Source organism: Loxodonta africana, chromosome 19 (genome assembly GCF_030014295.1).
Source record: "Loxodonta africana isolate mLoxAfr1 chromosome 19, mLoxAfr1.hap2, whole genome shotgun sequence".
Lineage (NCBI taxonomy): Eukaryota > Metazoa > Chordata > Mammalia > Proboscidea > Elephantidae > Loxodonta > Loxodonta africana.
This window is the reverse complement of record NC_087360.1, coordinates 81,036,538-81,057,559: the sequence shown is the minus strand read 5'-3', so window position 1 is coordinate 81,057,559 and position 21,022 is coordinate 81,036,538. Positions and strand designations below refer to the sequence as shown.

Below are 21,022 nucleotides of genomic sequence, written 5' to 3'. Positions count from 1 at the left end.
TCTGGCTCGCACGCAGCGTCCTCGCCGTCCGGCGCCTGTTCTACACTTACATCTCAGGGTAGCCACCGTTCAGGTGCTCGGAGTGGACACCCGGGGCCTGCGGTTCGTCTCCGGAGCCAGGAGGCTCCTCCGTTACCGGATCGGGGTTCGGGGCAGCGGCCCTAAGGCCCGTGAACGCCGACAGCCATTAGTGCCCGTTAGGGTCGCCTGCGTGGCTCCCGCTGAGTAATAAAGCCGGTGAGGTTTAGACTAATTTTCTTACTTCTGTAGAATTTGCTTTTTTTCTTTAATTTTAATATATGTTGTGGCTACACAATGCTTTTATTAATTAAAACTCTATATTAAATAGCACACTAAGGGAACTTTATCAAAAATAGAGAAGTTTGATTTAAAAAAAATTCATTCTGGCCCCAGGCACTTGTAACTGGCTTCCTCAAATAGCCGGCCTTAGACTCCATCCACTGTCTTCCTGCAGGAAGTGTTCTGGGACGAGACTGAACCGTTTTCTCTTATCCTTAGGGATATTTTTGGAGAAGCTCCACTGCACAGGGCAGCGAAAGCTGGGAGCCTGGAACGCCTCAGCCTGCTTGTAGCTGGTGATGCCCAAATCCAGTTAAGTGTAAAAGCAGGGTCCTTCTTGTATTTTACTAATCAGACTCCTGAGGTTTAATTAAAGGTCCTTTTAAAATGGTGCTTACCTAGTTGATGGGCTTCACGTAAAAGTTAACTCAGGCCAATAGGGTATCACCTAATACTGGATTTCAGTCAGCTGTAGCTTGTTCATCCCTTACGGCCATATTCCACTTCAGTTCTGGTTTAGGAAAATTCCTTCTGTAGAAGTTCTCACTGACTTCCTCTGAGCAGTTATTCACTGTACTGGACGCCAAGTACTATTGCACTAATTAAAAACTGGAAAGGCCATTCTGGGCTGGACTCTGATAGCCACTGAGGATACAAAAGTGCACACCAAATGAAATTTCTCTGTGCTTCCTCTCTTTAATTCTGCAGCTAACATTTGTATGTTTGTATGAGCTCAAAACTCCTTTGTCAGAAAGATATAAAAAACACGAATCAATTATCAGCTTTAATTTGACTCAATCTGTCTTAATTTTAGTTTATGTAGGAAGAACGAGCCAACAGCTGAAGACCTTGCTGGGTCATGTGGCTTTTTGGAATGTACCAGGTTACTCCAACAGTTAAATGTAGGCAGGCTCTGAGACCAAGTGTTCCAGCGCTCAGGCAGAGACGATGTTTTGGGAGCAGAAAAAATACAAACAGGAAAAGGAAGCAATGGTGAGTAATTTATAGCTGTTGCTCTCTCCCTCTCTCAAGGATCTCTTACATGTTAAGATATTTTGATACTGGTTATAGTTAGCACTACTAGGTTCTAGAGACCAAAAATTGTCCTTCATGGTAGAAGATTGGAGAGAAAAGCTTTTTTAAAAAGTTCTTAATGTTTACTATAATTCCTGGGTGACGCAAATGGTTAAGTACTGGGCTTCTAACAAAGTTTGGTGGTTTAAACTCACCTAGAATATTGAATATACCATGGACTGCCAAAAGAACAAACAAATCTGTCTTAGAAGAAGTACAACCAGAATGCTCCTTAGAGACAAGGATGGCGAGACTGCGTCTTACATACTTTGGACATGTTATCAGGAGGGATCAGTCCCTGGAGAAGGACATCACGCTTGGCAGAGTATAGGGTCAGTGGAAAAGAGGAAGACCCTCAGTGAGGTGGATTGACCCGGTGGCTGCAACAGTGAGCTCAAACGTAACAATGATTGTAAGGATGGCTCAGGACCAGGCAGTGTTTCGTTGTGTTGTGCACAGGGTTGCTATGAGTGGGAACCGACTTGATGGCATCTAACAACAACAAAAAGAGGTACCTTGGAAGACAGGCCTGGCAATCTGCTCCTAAAAAGTCACAGCCTTGAAAACCTATGAAGCAGTTCTACTCTCCACACATCGGGTCACCAAGAGTCGGAACTGATGGCAAACAGCAACAATGTGTGATACGTTTTTTTAAAAACAGATGTCATATTAGTTGTGAAGAGACTGAAGGGGGCCTTCACTTCATGGATATCTACGGCTTAGCTACAAGCTGTGTCTTTTGGCTGACAGTACACATCTAAACTCCTATGAAGGAGGAAAACTGTCTTCGAAGTGAACGTAACTTTTAAGGACACATGCATGTACATGCCTGTATTTTGGTTGTATATGCTTGGTCTTGAAGTTATTGAAGAAATGCCAAAAGCATTTATTCTTTGTTCAGTATTTAGAACCGTGGGGAAAAACATCATAGTTTAAATCATCAATCACCCCCAGAATAGAATCTGAAATTAAACTTATTCTTTATTAACAAATGTATAGTATAACTTTACTATAGTCTTTGAGTCCAAGATATTTTAAATAATCTGTGGTCGCTGAGGAAGACATAAATTATAGTAAGCATCCTTGTTCCAAAAGTCTGGGCCCTTCCATCCACACCAGCCCTGGATTTGGGAGACAAATTTGGGAGAAGGAAAGGAAAAACCTTTTATAAAGTCATAGGACTGCATGGTCTAAGTGTGACATGAGGTTCTGTCAGCAGAATCTTGGAAGCAGACTCCAAATGATTAGGTAATTCAAATATTTGAATTCCAACTAAGCAGAGAAAAATAACTGAATTGGGTCCATTTCAGATAGGTTTTTAAAATTTTTAATTCTGTAATACTTAATTATAGAAATCATAAAAAAAGAAAATCTTCCCTATAATAATTGTTGTCCCAAACTGTTTTTCTGACGTGTACAGTTTAACAACTCTGGCACTGATGGCATGTGGTAATGTAATTGGGCAGTCTCTCTTTCTTTCTTGGTAGAAGTGTGTGGTATGTACTATTCAGTGGCATCTCAGACCTGATGAAGTGTTGTAGTGAGAAACAGGAGCTTCCCCAGGAGCTGCACTCTGCCCTGTCATTTCCTCAGGCTATAACCAGTTCTACTTTCCATTCTTCAAGTCAGTATTAATCCTTTTCCCCTAGCACAGAAAATTACTTTCACACAAAATCCCATTATGAATATGTACGTTTACCAAATTTCTTCTAGAGTTACCGGTTTATTAAAGACCCAGTTGAAAACTGGTGTGTGTTACATTTTATGATGCTCAGATGAAATGTGTGTTTGAAAAATACTTCTGAGGGCAGCTGAAGACTCTTAAAATACCATTGCGTGTGTGAACGTAGTGGTTGCGTTCCTTACCCTAACCTAACGGAAGCTGCTGGGGACTCTGGCAGCAACCTAGAGTCACACCCTTCTATAGAAGAAACTAACCAGGTGGGTTCACTCTCCTTTTTTAGTGTGGAGGAGGGAGGGCTAAGTACAGGTGCTCTTTTTATTCATTTTTCTTTCTCTGATTTTAAAAGCAAGACACACGTAAAAATTAAACAAGATAAAAGTAAAAAAAAAAAAAAAAAAGTTCACCAAATCTACTCCCTCCTTTCCCCAAGTAACCACCACTGAGTTTGGGTTATCTATTGTCTTTTCGACTTGTTTCTATACATAAATAACCTTCTGTTATCTATTTTTTTTTTTTTTGACAAAACTTTCTAATAAATTTAATGACCTAAATATTTTTTCTTAACAAATATAAAAGGCTATACTACCACCATTATATTTTTATTTTGATCTTTCCACACATGTAGGCCGCCTCCAGATAACCAGATCCAACATTTTTAAAAAGCGGGTAGGGAGAGTGCTAGTCCTGAAACCAGGAGGAGGAGATAGGGAGCCATGCTTCCTTCCTTTGAGGTGACTGGCCTGGCAACTGGGGAAAGTTCCACAAGTAGGTAGAGAGGTCAGGCAGAAGCACAAACCCGCTTTATGGCCCCCTAAGTTCCTATAGTACCTTAGAGTCAATAGTTCCACTGAAGGCCAGGCCTTGGTTCGTGACCGGGGTGGGGTGGGGGGGTTGGGTTGCATTTCCAAAGCGCTAAAGATAAAACTGACAGAAACAAAAAACCAAACCCATTGCTGCTGATTCCGACTCATAGTGACCCTATAGGACAGAGTAGAACTGCCCCATAGAGTTTCCAGGGAGCACCTGCTGGATTTGAACTGTCGACCTTTCGGTTAGCAGCCATAGCTCTTAACCACTACACCACCAGGGTTTCCATAGCTGGCAAAGAACGGTTCCCTGAGTAAGTAATCAGGCACAATGCCTAACTCTAATTGTTTCAAAAAACTCTATCTAGATAATTCCATCTACTGCAAAGTCCCCCACAACAGCCAGAAAGATGGCACTTTATTACCTACATCACTCTCTATTAAATGACAAAGGCTTCTTGCTGCCTTTAAGATAAATTCTAAATGCCTCTGCTTCCCTGCCTGGCTCACAGTGACTGGCTGGCCCTCCAGCCACACCTCTTCACGTGCTCCAGTCACGTAAAATTATCTGAAGGTCCCAGAACAGGGTACATTTCCATTCCCCACCTCTGGACACGGTCCTCTCCTGGACCAGACTCGCCAGAAGGCCCACCTTAGACAAGTTTTTTTCCTGGGAATCCTTTTTGGACTGTCCTCCTCTGTCCTCCGCTAGACTGAGAGCCTCTGAAAGACCTTTTGTAATATGCCTAGTGTAGGACATGTCTGGCACATAGTAGGCACTATAAAAAAAGGCTCAGTGAATGAAGAGATCCCTGAATGAGTCAAGAGATGACCCGAGTGGGTGAAGAGATACTTACCTTTTCCAAAATAACCTGCAGATCCTCAGCGCCTGTGTAATGTGGATCTAGAATCAGAAACTTAATCTGCCCTGTAATCTCACTCCATGCAACTCCCAGTATTGTGTGGGCCAGAACACCTCCCCCTGTAGAGGAGGAAATACAAGCTGTAAGAGGTCATAAACTAACCTCAACTTCCTATTCAAATTAAATTTAAAAGAGTGATCATTTTGCCTTTCCAGTGACCTAAAGCAGCATTGAAGTTGACCAGCCCACAGCGTAAAGACCACAGTGTTCTGGTAAGATACAATTACATCTTTAACACAGAAGATGCACCTGTCCTCACTGGTTTGTAGCCCCCCTGCCGTATCTGTCCCCACTGGTTTGTAGCCCCCCTGCCATATCTGTCCCCACTGGTTTGTAGCCCCCCGCCGTATCTGTCCCCACTGGTTTGTAGCCCCCCCGCCGTATCTGTCCCCACTGGTTTGTAGCCCCCCGCCGTATCTGTCCTCACTGGTTTGTAGCCCACTGCCGTATCTGTCCTCACTGGTTTGTAGCCCCCCGCCGTATCTGTCCTCACTGGTTTGTAGCCCACCGCCGTATTCATGGAATTCATAAAGTGGATTTAGAGAAGGCCACAGAGATGCCGCCGCCTCCCAACAGCAGTCGCTGTGTTGTCCTCTCAGCAGATGGTAAGCTCCTCTGCCCTAAGTACCTCCAGGGACTCTGCCATCTGCTCATTAAGTTCTTATCTGATACTCTGCTGAAATACCTCAGCTTCTTACAACTTCAATCTTTGCTCCATTTATCATGGTCCAATTGGGAGGATTTTTATTTTCTTTATGTTGAAGTATAATCCATCCTGAAGGCTATGGTCTTTGATCTTCATCGATGAGTGCTTCAAGTCTTCACTTTCAGCAAGCAAGGTTGTGTCATCTGCATAATGCAGGTTGTTAATGAGTCTTCCTCCAATCCTGATGCCCCATTTTTCTTCGTATAGTCCAGCTTCTCAGATTATTTGCTCAGCATACACACTGAGTAAGTATGGTGAAAAAGGATACAACCCTGACACATACCCTTCCTGACTTTAAACCATGCAGTATGCCCTTGATCAGTTCAAATGGCTGCCTCTTGGTCTGTGTACAGGTTCCTCATGAGCACAATTCAGTGTTCTGGATTCCCATTCTTTGTAGTGTTACCCATAATTTATTATGATCTACACAGTTGAATGCCTTTGCATAGTCAGTAAAACACAGGTAAACACATCTGTCTGGTATTCTCTGCTTTCAGCCAGGATCCATCTGACATCAGCAGTGATATCCCTCATTCCACATCCTCTTCTGCACCCAGCTTGAATATCTGGCAGGTCCCTGACGATGTATGGTTGCAACCACTTTTGAGTGATCTTAGCAAAATTTTACTTGTGTGTGATATTAATGATATTGTTTAATAATTTCCACGTTCTGTTGGATCACCTTTCTTTGGAATGGGCACAAATGTGGTTGGTTGGCCAGGTAGCTGTCTTACAAATTTCTTGGCATAGATGAGTGGGCACTTCCAGCAAAAATCCTCACACCTGGACCACTAAGCAACATCATGATAAATGGAGAAAAGACTGAAGTTGTAACAGATTTCGTTTTACTTGAATCCACAATCAATCCTCATGGAAACAGCAGCCAAGAAATTTAAAGGATGCATTGCATTGGGCAAAACTGCTTCAAAAGATCTCTTTAAGGTGTTAAAAAGCAAAGATGTCACTTTAAAGACTAAGGTGCACCTAACCCAAGCCATGGTGTTTTCAGTTACCTCATATGGACGGGAAAGCTGGACAATGAATAAAGGAAGACCAAAGAAGAATTGATGCATTTGAATAATGGTGTAGGGAAGGAATACTGAATATACCATGGACTGCCAGAAGAGTGAACAAATCTGTCTCGGAAGAAGTACAGTCAGAAAGCTGCTTAGAACAAAGAATGGACATGTTACCAGGAGGGACCAGTCCCTGGAGAAGGACATCATGCTTGGTAGAGTAGAGGGTCAGTGAAAAAGAGGAAGACCCTCAAGGAGATGGATTAACACAGTGACTGCAACAATGGGCTCAAGCATAACAAGGATTGTGAGAATGGAACAGGGCCAGGCAGTGTTTCTGTTGTATGCAGGGCTGCTGAGTTGGAACTGACTTGATGGCACCTAACAAGAAGAGTTTCTTAGCCGCTCGTCTTAGCTTGCCTTCTCCATCACGGGATAAGTCTTGGCCTTCATAGAATCATGCATCTTTAAGCTAACCCTATCCTACTTTACAAATAAAGCCCAGAGAAGTTAGCACTTTGCCCAGTTACACAGATAGCCAAGTTAGTGACAGAGCCATGACTAAGGACGCCCAGGTGAGTGAACATCTCTTTTCCACACTGCTCTCAGCTCCTGAGATGTCTGAACAGTTACCATTTCTCTCCTCAGCCTTTACCTCTTCTGGCTATTATAATCTGTGTGTACCTTCCTATCTCCTTGGAATTTTTTTTTTTTAATGTCCAGAGATACGTATAGGGTAAAATTAATTTTAAAATGTTAAAAAAGACTGATTCTATGTGACCTTAAATATTAGTATTAATGATAAGTTTAACATTTTCCACTCTACCAAAAGAGCCCGAGATGTCCAAAACACCTTACCAATCATTACTGGAGTTCCTTCACTCTGGAAATGATTAGCCAGTTCCCGTCCTTTAGAAGCCATTTCAGAACCCTGGCTAGAAGGAAACCATGCTGTATTAGATGAGCTACTTTCAATACTAAGGTCAAATAATGAGCTTGGAGGCCAATTTTTTTCCCCCCACGCTCTGCAGCTAAATGAAAGATTTGAGTCCACCCAGAGGCACCTCGGAAGATGTCTTTTTGAAAAAAATCAGTCACTGAAAACTTCATGGAGCACAGTTCTACTCTGACACACATGGGGTCTCCATGAGTCTGAATCACTGCTTGGCAACTGATTTAAAACAGTTTTAACTCTTGAGAAGGGAAAGACAGATGAAGGGAGGTATTTTTTTGGAAGGAAAGTCCCAGATGGTGCTAATAAGGGGCTCCTGCCTACTGAGGAATGCATAATGTTCCAGTGTGCCAGAACTTTCAATGTTGGATCAGCATGTGCTTCACAACTTAATCTACCATCTACTTGTCAGCACCGAGTTCCACAGCCCGTTCACACTCCAGCTGTAGGATCAGAAGTATCAATGTTCTTGTGCAGTAAGGACGTTACTGCTGAAGGTGCCAAGGTTGTCATAACAGGAAATGCATTCTAAAAATCTGTTTGTAAATAAGGAGCAGGCTAGTTACAGAAAACAATGTATGTCATTTGTATCTGCTAATATTTTAATATTAGAATTATGATTAAAATATAGTAGAAAAAGGAAATAAATACATTCTCAGCACACATTATTGGTTTACTAATATCTTAGGAAGAAAAGGAGCAAGAGCGAAACAAAAACGTCAGTCTAGATCAACATCTGATTTTCCTCCTCTCAAGATGTTAATGGCTTGAGCATAAAAAAACTCTCTATAATTCCACTCAAAGTTATTACAAATTTTCCTTTTCCTAGCTAAATTAGGCCTAGACAACATATGTATATATCACAAAGTTTAACTGTAAACTAAAAATACCTAAAAAGTAACAAAAAAAATTTAGGGTTTTAAAGCAATCAGGAAGGAAAAATAAATTTTCTATTATTCAAATAAAAGTTACAAATTTCACTTTGCAGTGCTTTATCTAATTCTTAAAGTGTCCTTACCTGACAAACAGTATTTTTGAAGTTACACTGATCAGTTGGCTTAGTACCAGCTGTACCTCAATAGATCCGATCCACTGCCGCGATCCGACAAATGTCGCTGGTTTGTCACCGGCATCAACCAGAGCCTTTGTGTATTTAAAAATATAAAAAAATGCATACGCAAGACAGCTATTAAAAATTACACTTAGGGCATTTTCCCTGATTATCAGTTTAAGAATATTTTTTCCATCAAAACAGAAATAAGTGCACCGTGAGGTAATAATAATGAATGATACATTGAGGGCTAATGAGATGCACGATTGATGCTAATTTAACCTGGAGAGCTGGTACCTGCTGAATCTCTCTGTGTGTTGGAATGGGTCTCTCTGTGTATCCCTGGTGTTTGAACCAAGAGCAGATCGTCTGCAGAGACCGGTAGGCACAGCCCCAGCCGTTGTCATCTGTGTGATCTTGCATATAGTGGTGATAACCGTATGTGCCCTGGACCACATGGATCTATAAAGGAATGTAGTAAAATATTAACTAAGATCTGTGAAAATACTCTAGATAAGCCCGAGTCACACTTACTGTCCTCAGTGCTCACCCTGTACTTTAGTTCCTTATAAAAATGCCTTCACAGCACTATGGTTTAACATTATACCTTCTTGGCTTTTTGTTAAAGGTCCAAAGCCCTTGCCTGGCAAGACCTGTCGTCTGGCCGCCTCTCCTAACTTCAACTCCTCACCTTCCCCGTTGCTTACTCTGCTTCAGGTTCAAATACGCCGGGGGCGTCTGATCTCAGAGCCTTGTAGTTGGCTCTCTCTGCCTCGCACACACTTTTTCCACATGATTTTACGGCTTGCACCTTTATTTCACTCAGGTCTCTGTTCAAATGTGAGAGCCTTCCCTGATCATCCAGTCTGAAAATGGCATGCTCACTCCCTCACCACCCAGGGCTGCTCTGCCATTGCTCTCTACCCTGTTCTATTTTGTCATTTTTCAAAGCACTTATCACTACCTGACACATTACTTACTGTTTTTTTAAATATCTGCCTACCAACAACAGTACAGGAGCTCAACAAGGGCCTGTACTTTCTTACTCATTTCTGGGCCTCAGCTTCTACAGCAGGGCCCAGCAGAGAGGTGATACTGCATAAATGTTTGCTGAATGAGGGAGGGAATAAAGGAATGAGCAAACAAATAAATTCAGGGTCTATACAACAGGACAAAGACCTGGTGATCTACTTCAGAGAATCAGCTAATGAAATGGTCAGAATTGCAGCCCCTGATAGGGATGATGCAGAACCGGGCAGCGTCTCGTTCTGTTGTGCGGGGGTTACCACGCGTTGGGTCCAATGCAACAGCAGCCAACAACAACATACAGTGGGACATGTGAAGAACACTTCTGTAATTCTGTAAACCTACCATTACTCATGGCCCAGGTATGTTACTTGATGACCCTTAAAAAGGCCAATATCATAAATTCTTCACTGTAGTAGAATGCTAAGAAAACATGTCTCTTTTTTTTTTTTTGACCAACTAGTATTACCATTTTTTTTTTTTAAATTAGGTAGGAGTAGTCATGGAGAAATATAGAACTTTTACCCAACAATTAGAGCATGTATGTTCTTTTCAAGCACAGACAGAAAATTTACAACTAGACCATTCTGGTAGGGTGAAAACGGTCCCCAAAAGATATCCACGTCGTAGACCTTGGAACCTGTGAACGGTACCTCATTTGCAGATGCGATGAAGTTAATGTATAAAGTGGGGGAGGTTATCTTGGATTATCAAGGTCGGCCCTAAATGCCATCGCAAGTATCCCTATAAGAGGCAGAGGGAGATATGATGGTGAGGGAAGTCAGTGGGACTGCGGGGGCAGGGAGCCATGAGGAGACGGCCACCACCAAGGGCTGCTGCGAGGTGGTGGCTGCCACCAAGGGCTGCCGCTAGGGGATGGCCACCACCAAGGGATGCCTGCCACGAGGAGAGGGCCACCACCAAGGGATGCCACGAGAAGGAGGCCAATCAAGTTTTCTCTCTTGGGAATCTTAATTGAGAAGTACAGAGTAACCAGGCAGTGAGGAGCAGGAAATGATGTTGAAATGATATATGCAATGAGCAGGTATGACGAAGAGTTGGAAAGTTATATACAAGCTGAAAACTGAAAACCCACTGCCGTCGAGTCAATTCCGATTCATAGCGACCCTACAGGACAGAGTGGAACTGCCCCATAGAGTTTCCAAGGAGTGTCTGGTGGATCCGAATTGCCGACCTTTTGGTTACCAGCCATAGTAGTTAACCACTATGCCACCGGGGTTTCCTACAAGCTGAAAGAATGAGGAAAAATGAGGCATGAGGCTGAGAACAGCCCATTAAAGGGAAGGAACAGCCCAGTGAAGACCAAAAGCATTCATATAGAAAAAAAGCAGAAATGTCACCTAGGACTCCATGTCCTGGAGGGAGACAGAGGCAGCTGCCAGACCAAGGGCTGCTTCTCTTGGCCTCTATGAGGCCGAGCTACACTACTGTTCTTGTTCTTGGATGCCTTTGAGATCTTCTTTCTTTCTTACTGGCCGACATGTATCCTCAAAGTAACCCTGCCCTCATCCTCCACCAATCCACACTTATGTTTTAGGGATGACATACGTTATGAATCAATCCTGAAACTTCACTGGGTACCAACAAAAACAATTAGTGGCATTAATGATCAAGTAACTCCCATAAGTCACTCATTAAACTCACCATTCCAGCCTCTATGTTAGGTGGATTAAGAAAAGTGTGTGGATTTCTAATGTAACCATCTTTGTATGGTTCATCTGGGAAGTGATAAGCGTTACACCTTCTGAAGTAAGGTCTGTCATGAGGCAGATTGAAGAGCTCATGTAGCTCCTAAAAAGAAATCAATCAACAGGAAATGAGAAAAAGTTAGTGTTTTAGATTCCTAGTAATGAATAAACTCAAAGAAAACAGGAAACAGAAAATTAACTATATATTGGTTATGAGTTTTCAGACACATTTATGATTTAATTCACTAAACTCAAACAGGCTGAGATTTAAACTAAAACCAAACAAGATTTATTTTTGCTTATCATATATAGAATGGAAACTAGAAGGGAACACAGGAAAATGAAAATAATTTATTTGTTAGAGAGAACTGGGATAATTTAAAATTATTCTAAGAGTCTATCAAAATACATTGAGACTAAAGACTGATTTTGAAATAGCCTTGTAGATGAGTAAATTACAAGTAATGATATATCAAAGTTTTTTGAAAAATCATATTTAGAGTGCTTTACAAACCTAAGGGATAGTGATTAAATCACAAAGTAAAAGTTGTAGAAAACCAACCACTGTGGCATGAAGATAAAAATACACGTTTAAAATGTGGTATCTTCCCAATTGTACAAAAACATGTTACTTTTAAAAGTTTGACAGTTTCTTTGTTACATACTCCTGTGTAGTCTAGTGGCTCGAACAGGCTCATCAACTCACGTAGCCGTTGCCTCTGCAAGTCAACTCACGTAGCTCTTACAAAGAGGCAGAGGATCGGGTGCCATGTCTTTATGCAAAACACGTACCTTCTGCTTTTGCCATCAGCTCTCCCCCCACCACGAGGTATTTTTGTAAATGTGCTATGCTTTTTTTTTTTTCAGCAACATGTAAAAAACTGGCACAGCGAGGCTTACAAAAATACCTCGCAGGGGGAGGGAGTGGCTGGCAAACCAATGTAGAAGGTACGCGTTATTTGTGTAAAAATACAGTATTCCACCTCTTCTTAGGGGAAAGAGATTAGAGATGCCTCATTGTATAATGTGATGGATGCCAGGCAAGGACACGTATCAAAAAGATGTACCCCCAAACTAGTCATTTATCCAATAAATTTCTTCATTTCTTTGAATGCTGAACGTACTTTCTTCAAAATTCCGCCAATAAAACCCAGAAATTCTAATTAGAATTATTATAAATGCTAATCTTCCTTTCCTAACTGTAACCTTGTCTCTTTTACAAGTCTGGAAGTGAAAAAAAGACCTTTTACTGTGAAGTCAGTTCCAACTCACAGAGACCCTACAGGGCACACCTCTACTCTGCCCTATAAGGTTTTGACACTCATCAGCTGCTCTAGGCATGCAAGCTTCCTATTTATATACTGCTACTTATAGGAAAATGTAGAATTTCATAAAACATAGGAACAACATTAGGTATGTGGGATTAAAATTTAACGTGGGTTTAGCATAATATTTTTAAAATTAATGACACAAATTCCATGAGAAGAGAAACTAAAAACCTTGGGGCATAGTGGTTAAGTGCTAACGGCTACTAACCTAAAGGTCGGCAGTTCAAATCCACCAGGCACTCCTTGGAGACTCTATGGGGCAGTTCTACTCTGTCCTATAGGATCGCTGTAAGTCGGACTCGACTTGACAGCAACAGGTTTGGTTTTTTTGGTTTAATATGTAAAACTAACAGTCTGCTTCCATACTTTTTATATGACTCACAAAATAATCTCTATCTGTTAGAAGTATATAAAGACAAAATGAATCATGGTCACTGTCCTTTCTAAGAATAAACAAACTGGTTTTACCTTTCTGTAGGCTTGCAGCTGACCATCTGGAATTCCTGACGGATATGAAATTGTTGTGAGACTTTTCTCCCCTGGCAGTAAAAAGTGCAGTGGTTCAGGTACCACAATAGATGTTCCTTTCATATATTTCAAAATGCATTTTTCCATATCAGTTAGTTGACTGTGGATTGCATCAACTAGACGTGTACGAACTCTGTGAGGGGAAAATACACAGGCACATTACAGAAGTTATAGTAGCTGCGGTCAGTGGAAGTGTACAGGTAATATAGATCCCTAATATAGCAAAAAAAAAAAAGTCTGATCGGACCAGTTTGTTAAGTCTGAGTTACGCAGAGTAGAATAAGCTGTGTATTTGCTCTCTGTGGATAAAGGGAAAACCCTAGAGGTTTTAGCATGCTACCCTACCCCAACCCTACCCTACTTCCTCTAAATGAACATTTACTTACTAGACGGTTCTTAGTTTAATAACTAACAACAAGTTAATCATAGTAAAAACTATGGCAGCAACGGCCTCAGACACGTCTCTGTGATTACTCTGGGGAAGGGTCCTCGTTTAAGTGTGGCGGGAGTACTGCAAAACACTTACCTTCCCCAGGTTTCTTCTGGAGCAGCAGATAAAACTGCATCAACTGGTAAAGTCATACTGATGTAGTGGTGTCCGCCGCTTTCTCTTTCAATGATGGGGGTTACAGCGCTCAGGGGGGTTGACATTTCCAGCATAAGATCTATATTTACTATCTGATGCTTTACAGAGAAACAGTAATAGTCATTTTGTAGTGCACTGTACATTAAATATAAAAGAACTTTTAAGGGCAATATAAAATCTATATTATAGTAAATTGTTAAAAGTGCAAATCTTAAAATTTTCTCTGCTTCAGAATCATCTTTTGACATGGCTAGGTTCCAAAGACCAGGTTGTTATGCGGAAATCGGCATTGTGTGAAAACGGAGGATGACCACACCAGATTACAAAACGGAGATGACAGTGTCATTACATAACTGCCAAACCACGGAGAGTCATGGCCCAGCCACGGTGATACACAGCCCTAACCATCACAGCCAGTTACTCTTGCCTTGCACGATGGCATTTGTTACCACCAGATGTAAGTCATTAATGCACAAAATAGTCAGACAGTAGATTTTTTTACCATTGTCGTAAATGAAATGTTGGATAATTAGACAACTGATAAGTGAGGAGTAGGTGTACTGGATTCCAGCAAAAATTATCAAGGGATGCTAAAACTAGCAGATAAAAACTGGATAAGGAGTAAAATATATACATAGTCTCAAAGTATGTTCCCACAAGGTATTTATTATAAGGGAAAAAATAGTACCTTTATTGTTAAAAAAAAAAAAACCTGGTGGACAGCACCTTAACTACATGATTAAAGTTAATATTGCCAATCAAAGGGACAAACTGACAGCGTTTGCCTCTTGGTATGTTGCGCTGAGGAGACAACTTACTTCTGTGGTATTCTTGACAACAATGCCTGGCCTGAATCTAATCATGGGGGAACATAAAAGAAACCCAAATTGAGGGACATTCTACAAAATAACTGTCCTATCTTCCAAAAATGTCAAGCTTCAACTGCTATAATTTTCATATCATTATTGCCAGCCCAGAGTATTTTCATATATTCCACACTTACAAATTGAAAACTCATCTGGTCGTCTCACTGGTGTCTCAAATATAACATGTCCCAAAGTGATCTCCCGTCTCCCCAGCCTTCTGTCTTGGTTCAGGCAAGAAAATGTCACCTCATATCTAACTGGTGGATCCCTTAACATCTCTTGGATCCACTGCCTCTGTTTTCATTGCTGCTGTTTTAGTTTTGGCCTTTCTTTCACGAAATGGCCTCTGCCCACCTCTCCAACCTCATCTCCACCCATTCTCTCCACCAACCTGGACAAAACAGTGTAATCATAATAACCGCATACAACTTCCTGCCTCGAGGCAGCATCTCCAGCATCTGCCAGAGTTCTTGGCACAGGGAAGGTACTCAGTAACACTGGTTCAAAAAGCAATAGAACCAAGAAGAGTGTGAAGAAAAAATCATTATCTTATAAAATACAATGTATTACTTTGTTACATTTCAGAATGATTTTATTTCTAAATAAATACACTAACTAAATTGTTAAAAAAAAAAGTTTTATTTTGTGAGAGCAGAGAAAGCTTCCAAAAAATCTTTGAAGATATGTATTATAATCAGACAAAAGTTCAAATACATAGAACAGATATATAACCTTTGGCAAATCATTTAATCTTTCTGGACCACAGTTTTTTGATCAGTAAAAACAAGAGGGTTAGATTAAATAATGTCTAAGAACTCACTCAGCTCCAAATTCAAGGATTTAAAATTTTTATCCGTTGAGAACATAGGCAGTTGGCTTACCATGTCTGGTAACTTTTTGTCTTTCTTTCTCATGAACTTTCGTTTTGTATCTTCTTCCTGCTCAAATCTAAATTTTTAATATACAAAAAAGTTTACAATGTGAAGTGATGTTTTGAAAACATTCCTAACAATCTTGAAACATACTCACTGAATAAAGCGCATTATGTTCTCACAAGCAGAACCATCAGTGAGTTCTCCGGGAACGGTGTTCACGTCACTGTTGGGCCATACGTATACTGAACTGTGGCAGATTCGGAACACAAGTGCATTTGAAGACAGCTTGCTTGACAGGTCCCTCAACACATGTTTTAGTGCTTTCTTAATAAAAATTTCTAAATTAAAAGGACACAAATAGAAGTTGATGAGAAAAATTTTAAACTCTTCGACATGAAAGTTTTTAACACACGCAAAGTAGAAAAAGTAACATTAACTTCTAAATATCCAATCCCCAGATTCAATACTTACCAAATTCTTTTTGCTTGTCTTTTAAAAAAAACTGAAATTCAGAGACCATGAAATTCACACTTTTAAAGTGTACAATTCAGTGGTTCTCAGGATATTCACAAGATTGCACAGCCATCACCAGTACCTGATTCCTGAACGTTTCCTTCATCCTCCGGAGAAACCGCGCGCCCACTAGCGAGCACCTTCCAGCCCCGTTCCTCCAGCCCCTGGTGACCACGGACCGGCTCGTGTCTGCATGGATCTGCCTGTTCGGACATTTCACATAAACGATCTACAGGACATGACCTTTCGTGTCTAGCTTCTTCCACTCAGCATGTGTTCAAGGTTTGTTCATGTGCAGCACGAATCAACACTTCCTTCCTTTTTATGGCTGAATAGTATTCCGTGGTATGGCTATACCGCATCCTGTGTCCCCTCATCGGCGGACGCACGTGTGGGTTGTTTCCACTTCTTGACTGTTGTAACGCTGCCGTAAACATTTGTGTACAGTTCCTGAGCGGGTATGTTTTCAGTTTTCTTGGGTATATGCCTAAGAGGAGAATTGCTGGGTCATAAGATAACTGTTTAACTCTTTGAGGGACCGCCAAACTGTCCTCCAAAGCAGCTGCCCCATTTTACATTCCCACCAGTATTTTACAAGGACTCCGATTACTTGAAAAATATTTGTTAACTTCTCGCAATAAAACTACTGAGTGAAATGTAAATTTCTTTGTAGTTCTTTTTTTCCTTGGAATAGATCTAACCAAACTGTGCAATCAAAATATATTCTAAAGTCACAGTAGTTTTTCTGTCTGTGTGGCTATGTCATCAACCTGATAAAGGATGTTTGCTTTAGTTTGGTTTCATTTTCAGGGCTTTTTAATTTAATAGAATTTTTTTCAATATGTAAAACATTTTCATTATTCCAAAATCAAAATTATATCCCAAAATATATTCAGAGAAGAACAAGATTGTATTCAAATAGGATTAAACCTATTTAATCCTATTAGTTAAAATATTTAACTATCACCTTGACATCTTAATAAATAAATCCCTTGGGGCCATGGGATCGTGGCAGAGAAAGATTATTATTGACAAATCAGATTTTAAAACATCTTGATACATTTCAGAAAGCAGAATTTAATAATTTTTAGTTGCATTACAAAAGACAAGCATGACACCTGGATTAACACATTGCCACCGAGTCGATTCCAACTTGCAGTAACCCTATAGAGCAGCAGAACTGCCCCACAGGGTTTCCAAAGAGCAGCTCATAAATTCAAACTGCCGACTTTTGGTTAGCAGCTTAACCACAGCACCACAAGGGCTCCGTACTTGGATTAGCTTCTGTTTATCCCTGAAGGGCTGTGAGGTAAAGTTATCTTAAAAAACTGTGAAATCTTCAAAATAAAAATCTTCTTTCTTTATATTTTCTCATTAACATTCCGTTCATTGAGTGCTGAAAGTTTGATTTAGGAGAAAGAATACAATCAAGACAGAGGACAGGTTCAAATACATTAATATCTAGGTGAAAACTTCATTCAGACCTTGGTCACGTTTGAAATTCTGTAGTCAATTCCGTCTATTGACTGATGACTCATTTATACCTGGAATAGGTTCATAGTAAAGTATACTTTCAATTTATCTCAAATTGTGAAACGTAAGGCTTTTTCCATACAAGTGACCCATAGGAAACAAGTACACTATGCTGATAAGATTTAAAAAAAAAAAAAAAAACATTGCCATTGAATCAGTTCTGACTCATAAAGACCCTATAGGCCAGGGTAGAACTGCCCCACAGTGGCTGGTGGATTTGAACTACTGACCTTTTGGTTAGCAGCCAAATGCTTAACCCATGTACCACCAGGGTTCAAAGTTATGGTACTCATTGTAATACCAAAAAAACCCAAAACTCCACTGCTGTTGAGTTGATTTGGACTCACAGCAATCCTACAGGATAGAGTGAAACTGCCCCATAGGATTCCCGAGGCTGTAAATCTTTAGAGAAGCAGATTGCCATGACTTTCTCCAGAGGTGCGGCTGGTGGGTTTGAACCACCAACCTTTTGGTTAGCAGCCGAGTACTGTAACCACTGTGCCACCAGGGCTCCTCCTCACTGTAATATAACATTTAAGAGAGTGGGCTCTGAAGACTCAGGGTTGTCACGTACAGCTGGAAGTCAGTGTACAGGGTCTGGCTGCGTTGTTTATACTGTGCTCATTATGAATATATTTATTGGACAGTTTTCTGGGAGAGGCTGTAAGTTTTTTTTAAGGAAGGCAGACTTTTCCCAATTTGTACAGAGGTAACCTGTGGGCTAGTGGTGCTGCTAGACACAGTTTCTAAGTTAAAATTCCACTTATACCGCTTATGAACTATATGATCTTAATTTATTTAATCTCTCTCTGACTTAGTTTCATTGTGAAATGGAGATAATCTCAATATATTTCACTATCAACTTCTAATCAAAAAGAAGAGTTTTCTGGCAGACCTACCATCAGCAGTAGCTAGCTGAAAAGCTAGATCAAGGCCTCCTCTTATTCTGAAGAGTATATCCATAGTCTCTGAACTGACCTAAGACAAATAAAACCAACATTCCACCATGAAACAAAGCAACTCACCCCCATGTAAATGACAATCTAATTACATTTATGTTACAGCATTAATTAAGCTTGACTCTTCAAATGACTTTATAAATTAATTCCTTATTTTATGGAGAAAACATGAAAAAACTCTAAATTCTAAATGACAGTTCTCAACCTTCATTCCGTATTGAAATCACTTGAGGAGCTTACAACACTGACACCTGAGCTGCAGTCCGAGGGACCCTGATTAACTGGTCTGGGTGAGCCTTGCCAGGGACACTTAGAAGGCCCCACAGCCCGGTGATTCTAATGTGAAAGGCTGAGAACCACTGCTTTAAGCCAGTAATTTCTATGCTATAGTCTTTCTGGGTTATAGTCTTAACAGTGGGTTTAGCAATGATGTGAAAACGGCAGTGGTAAAGAACTACTTTAAGAATGCAAAAATAGCACTGAGCCTAAGATGGTAACACCTAGTTTCAAGACAATGAGAGGAAATTAATAGATCACTGAAGGTGGAGGTATAAACTAATAGAAGTTTTCACAGGAAAATGTCGACAGTAAGAATCAAAAGCCTTAAATTCACACACTTTGGCCTAGAAATTCTGCATTTAGAAATTTAGTCTAAGGAAATCCGCAAAACACACAAAGATTCAGTATATGGATGTTAACCTAAAAGTGAGCAACAGATTGGTTGAGTAATTATACAGCCACGAAAAGTTGTGTTTCAAAAGAATGTTCACCATATTTTACGCAAACAGTGCATACCTTCTATGTAGAAGGTGTACGTTATTCGCATAAAAATACGGTAACGGCATAGGAAAATGCTTGCAACCTTAAAAGGGGAAAAGAGCACTTGCAAAATGGTATTTACCAGTAGTTGTTTAGTTGGGTCCACATACATGATGAGTTTCAGGTCATCAGTGACATACAACAGATGGCATGTATCGTGTGTGTGTGTGTGTGTGTAAACCTTTTTTCTGGTAAGAGGTTTTAAAGATTTCATCAGATCTTTCAGCTAAGTAACAGACTGGGTGATAAGTTATAAGACAAATAATATCCGTGAGTACTGTACTCCTTTAAAAATCTTCTGCCTGAGACAAATGGTCAGTATTTACTGAAAAGCAAATATAAGAAGCCAAGGTGGCAGAGAAACTAGATTACTAGAAATGGAACAACCAGAGTGGACATAATTAGAATGCTGAGAAACTGAAAAATGTAACCAATGTTACTGAACAAATTGTGTAGAAATTAAATAGGAACCTCTTTGCCGTGTAAACTTCCAGTGAAAACACAATAAAATATTCTAATTAAAAACGATTTCATCATATCGTCAAAGGAGTTGTTATGGATTGAATTGTGTCCCCGCAAAGATGTTAAGCCTTAACCCCTGGTACCTGCGAACATGACCTTATTTGGAGATGTTATCAGTTAACATCAGGTCGTATCAGAGTACGGCTGGCCCTAATCCCATCTGGATGTGTTCTCATGAGAACACAGAGGGACACACAGAGGGAAGACGGCCACGTGAAGAATCTACAAGCCAAGCAATGTCAAAAAACACCTGGGTGGAATGAGGGGATGTGAAAATGGGCCAGTTTTGTGTTTGCTGATCTTGAAATACCAGGCGCCCTGGTGGCGCAGTGGTTAAGAGCTCAGCTGGTGACCAAAAGGACAGCTCCTGGGAAACCCTATGGGGCAGCTCTGCTGTCCTCCAGGGTCGCTATGAGTCGAACCGACTCAACGGCCACGGGTTCGGTTTTATGAACTATCCAGGGGGGTTACAGCCGCAGATCCACGGATCGGGGCTCAGAGGAAAGATCTGCGCTGGGGACGCAAGTTCGGGGCAAAGCTCGGCTGGAGCGCAGAGGACGCCCGACGCCCGGATCTGGGATGGCGCTGGACGGCCTGGGGAGCATGAGGCGGGCGGGAAACCGGAAGGGGCGACGTCAGGGCAGCGGGGCACCGAATATCTGAGGAGCCGCCTCCGTCGCTTCCCCGGGTCAAATCCCCCCAAACCCTAGCCACCAGGTGACCCCGAGTTCCCGAAACGCACTCGCGCGGGGCTGGCAGGCGGTGGCCCCCGGCTCTGGGCCCCGACGGGCCAGGTCCCACGCGGCCACCGGGGCCACGGAGCGCGCAGGGGCGGCCTCGCCCGGGCCGCCGACTCCGGAGCGGAAGCGCGAGGGCCGGGGGCGAGCGAAGGTACTCACCACGTCGGCCAGCGTCGGCCGCGGCTCTGGGGGCCGGCCGGAAATGGCGTCGCCGCGGCCGGGGCGGGGCCGGAAACGGGGCGGGACCGGCAGGGCCGCCTACAACTCCCGACATGCCCCGCAGCACGTCATGGAGCGTACCATTCTCGGTCTCCCTGCCGTAGGTGGAAGGACGGCAGCAGGAGACTGGTTTTCGATATGCTGTAACGGTTGAGTCATTCCTGCCCTACAGACGCTCAAGATGCCTTCTGTGTGTTCCTCGGTCTTGACTTGAACGCTTCCCGTGTCCGCCTGCAGCGTGCTCGGAATGGATTCTTCCGCGTCCCGGGCAACGCGCCTCAACAAAG

The 21,022-nt window shown here is 41.7% G+C and overlaps 1 protein-coding gene across 6 annotated transcripts; it reads right to left on the bottom strand.

Moving 5' to 3' along the window:
- Nucleotides 1-1,286: 1,286 nt before the first annotated feature.
- On the bottom strand, nucleotides 1,287-20,717 carry UFSP2 (UFM1 specific peptidase 2). 6 transcript variants are annotated; one of them, XM_010592528.2, is made up of 12 exons: nucleotides 20,676-20,717; nucleotides 18,376-18,454; nucleotides 15,585-15,768; nucleotides 15,437-15,503; nucleotides 13,630-13,787; nucleotides 13,044-13,236; nucleotides 11,204-11,350; nucleotides 8,810-8,974; nucleotides 8,480-8,604; nucleotides 7,368-7,444; nucleotides 4,722-4,846; nucleotides 1,287-2,495 (listed from the first exon to the last, which is right to left on the bottom strand). In XM_010592528.2, exons 2-12 carry the CDS (start codon nucleotides 18,437-18,439, stop codon nucleotides 2,409-2,411), a joined length of 1,392 nt encoding a protein of 463 aa, XP_010590830.2. In that variant the 5' UTR covers nucleotides 18,440-18,454; nucleotides 20,676-20,717; the 3' UTR covers nucleotides 1,287-2,408. The 6 variants fall into 6 exon arrangements, 4 of the variants coding, with proteins under 4 accessions (XP_010590830.2, XP_023406971.2, XP_064128998.1 ...); XM_023551203.2 differs by lacking the exon at nucleotides 20,676-20,717 and adding an exon at nucleotides 20,519-20,551; XM_064272928.1 differs by lacking the exon at nucleotides 20,676-20,717 and adding an exon at nucleotides 19,337-20,512.
- Between the last annotated feature and the right edge of the window lie 305 nt (nucleotides 20,718-21,022).

What these genes read in the sequence shown, in the direction of transcription:
- UFSP2 (XM_064272928.1), bottom strand. Translation starts at nt 19,468, where the DNA reads ATGAAATCTTTAAAACCTCTTACCAGAAAAAAGGTTTACACACACACA. An exon ending in TCAGCTAGCTACTGCTGATG is followed by an intron (nt 15,769 to 18,375) that starts GTAGGTCTGCCA and finishes CTTTTAATTTAG; the next exon opens with AAATTTTTATTAAGAAAGCA. An exon ending in AACATAATGCGCTTTATTCA is followed by an intron (nt 15,504 to 15,584) that starts GTGAGTATGTTT and finishes TTAAAAATTTAG; the next exon opens with ATTTGAGCAGGAAGAAGATA.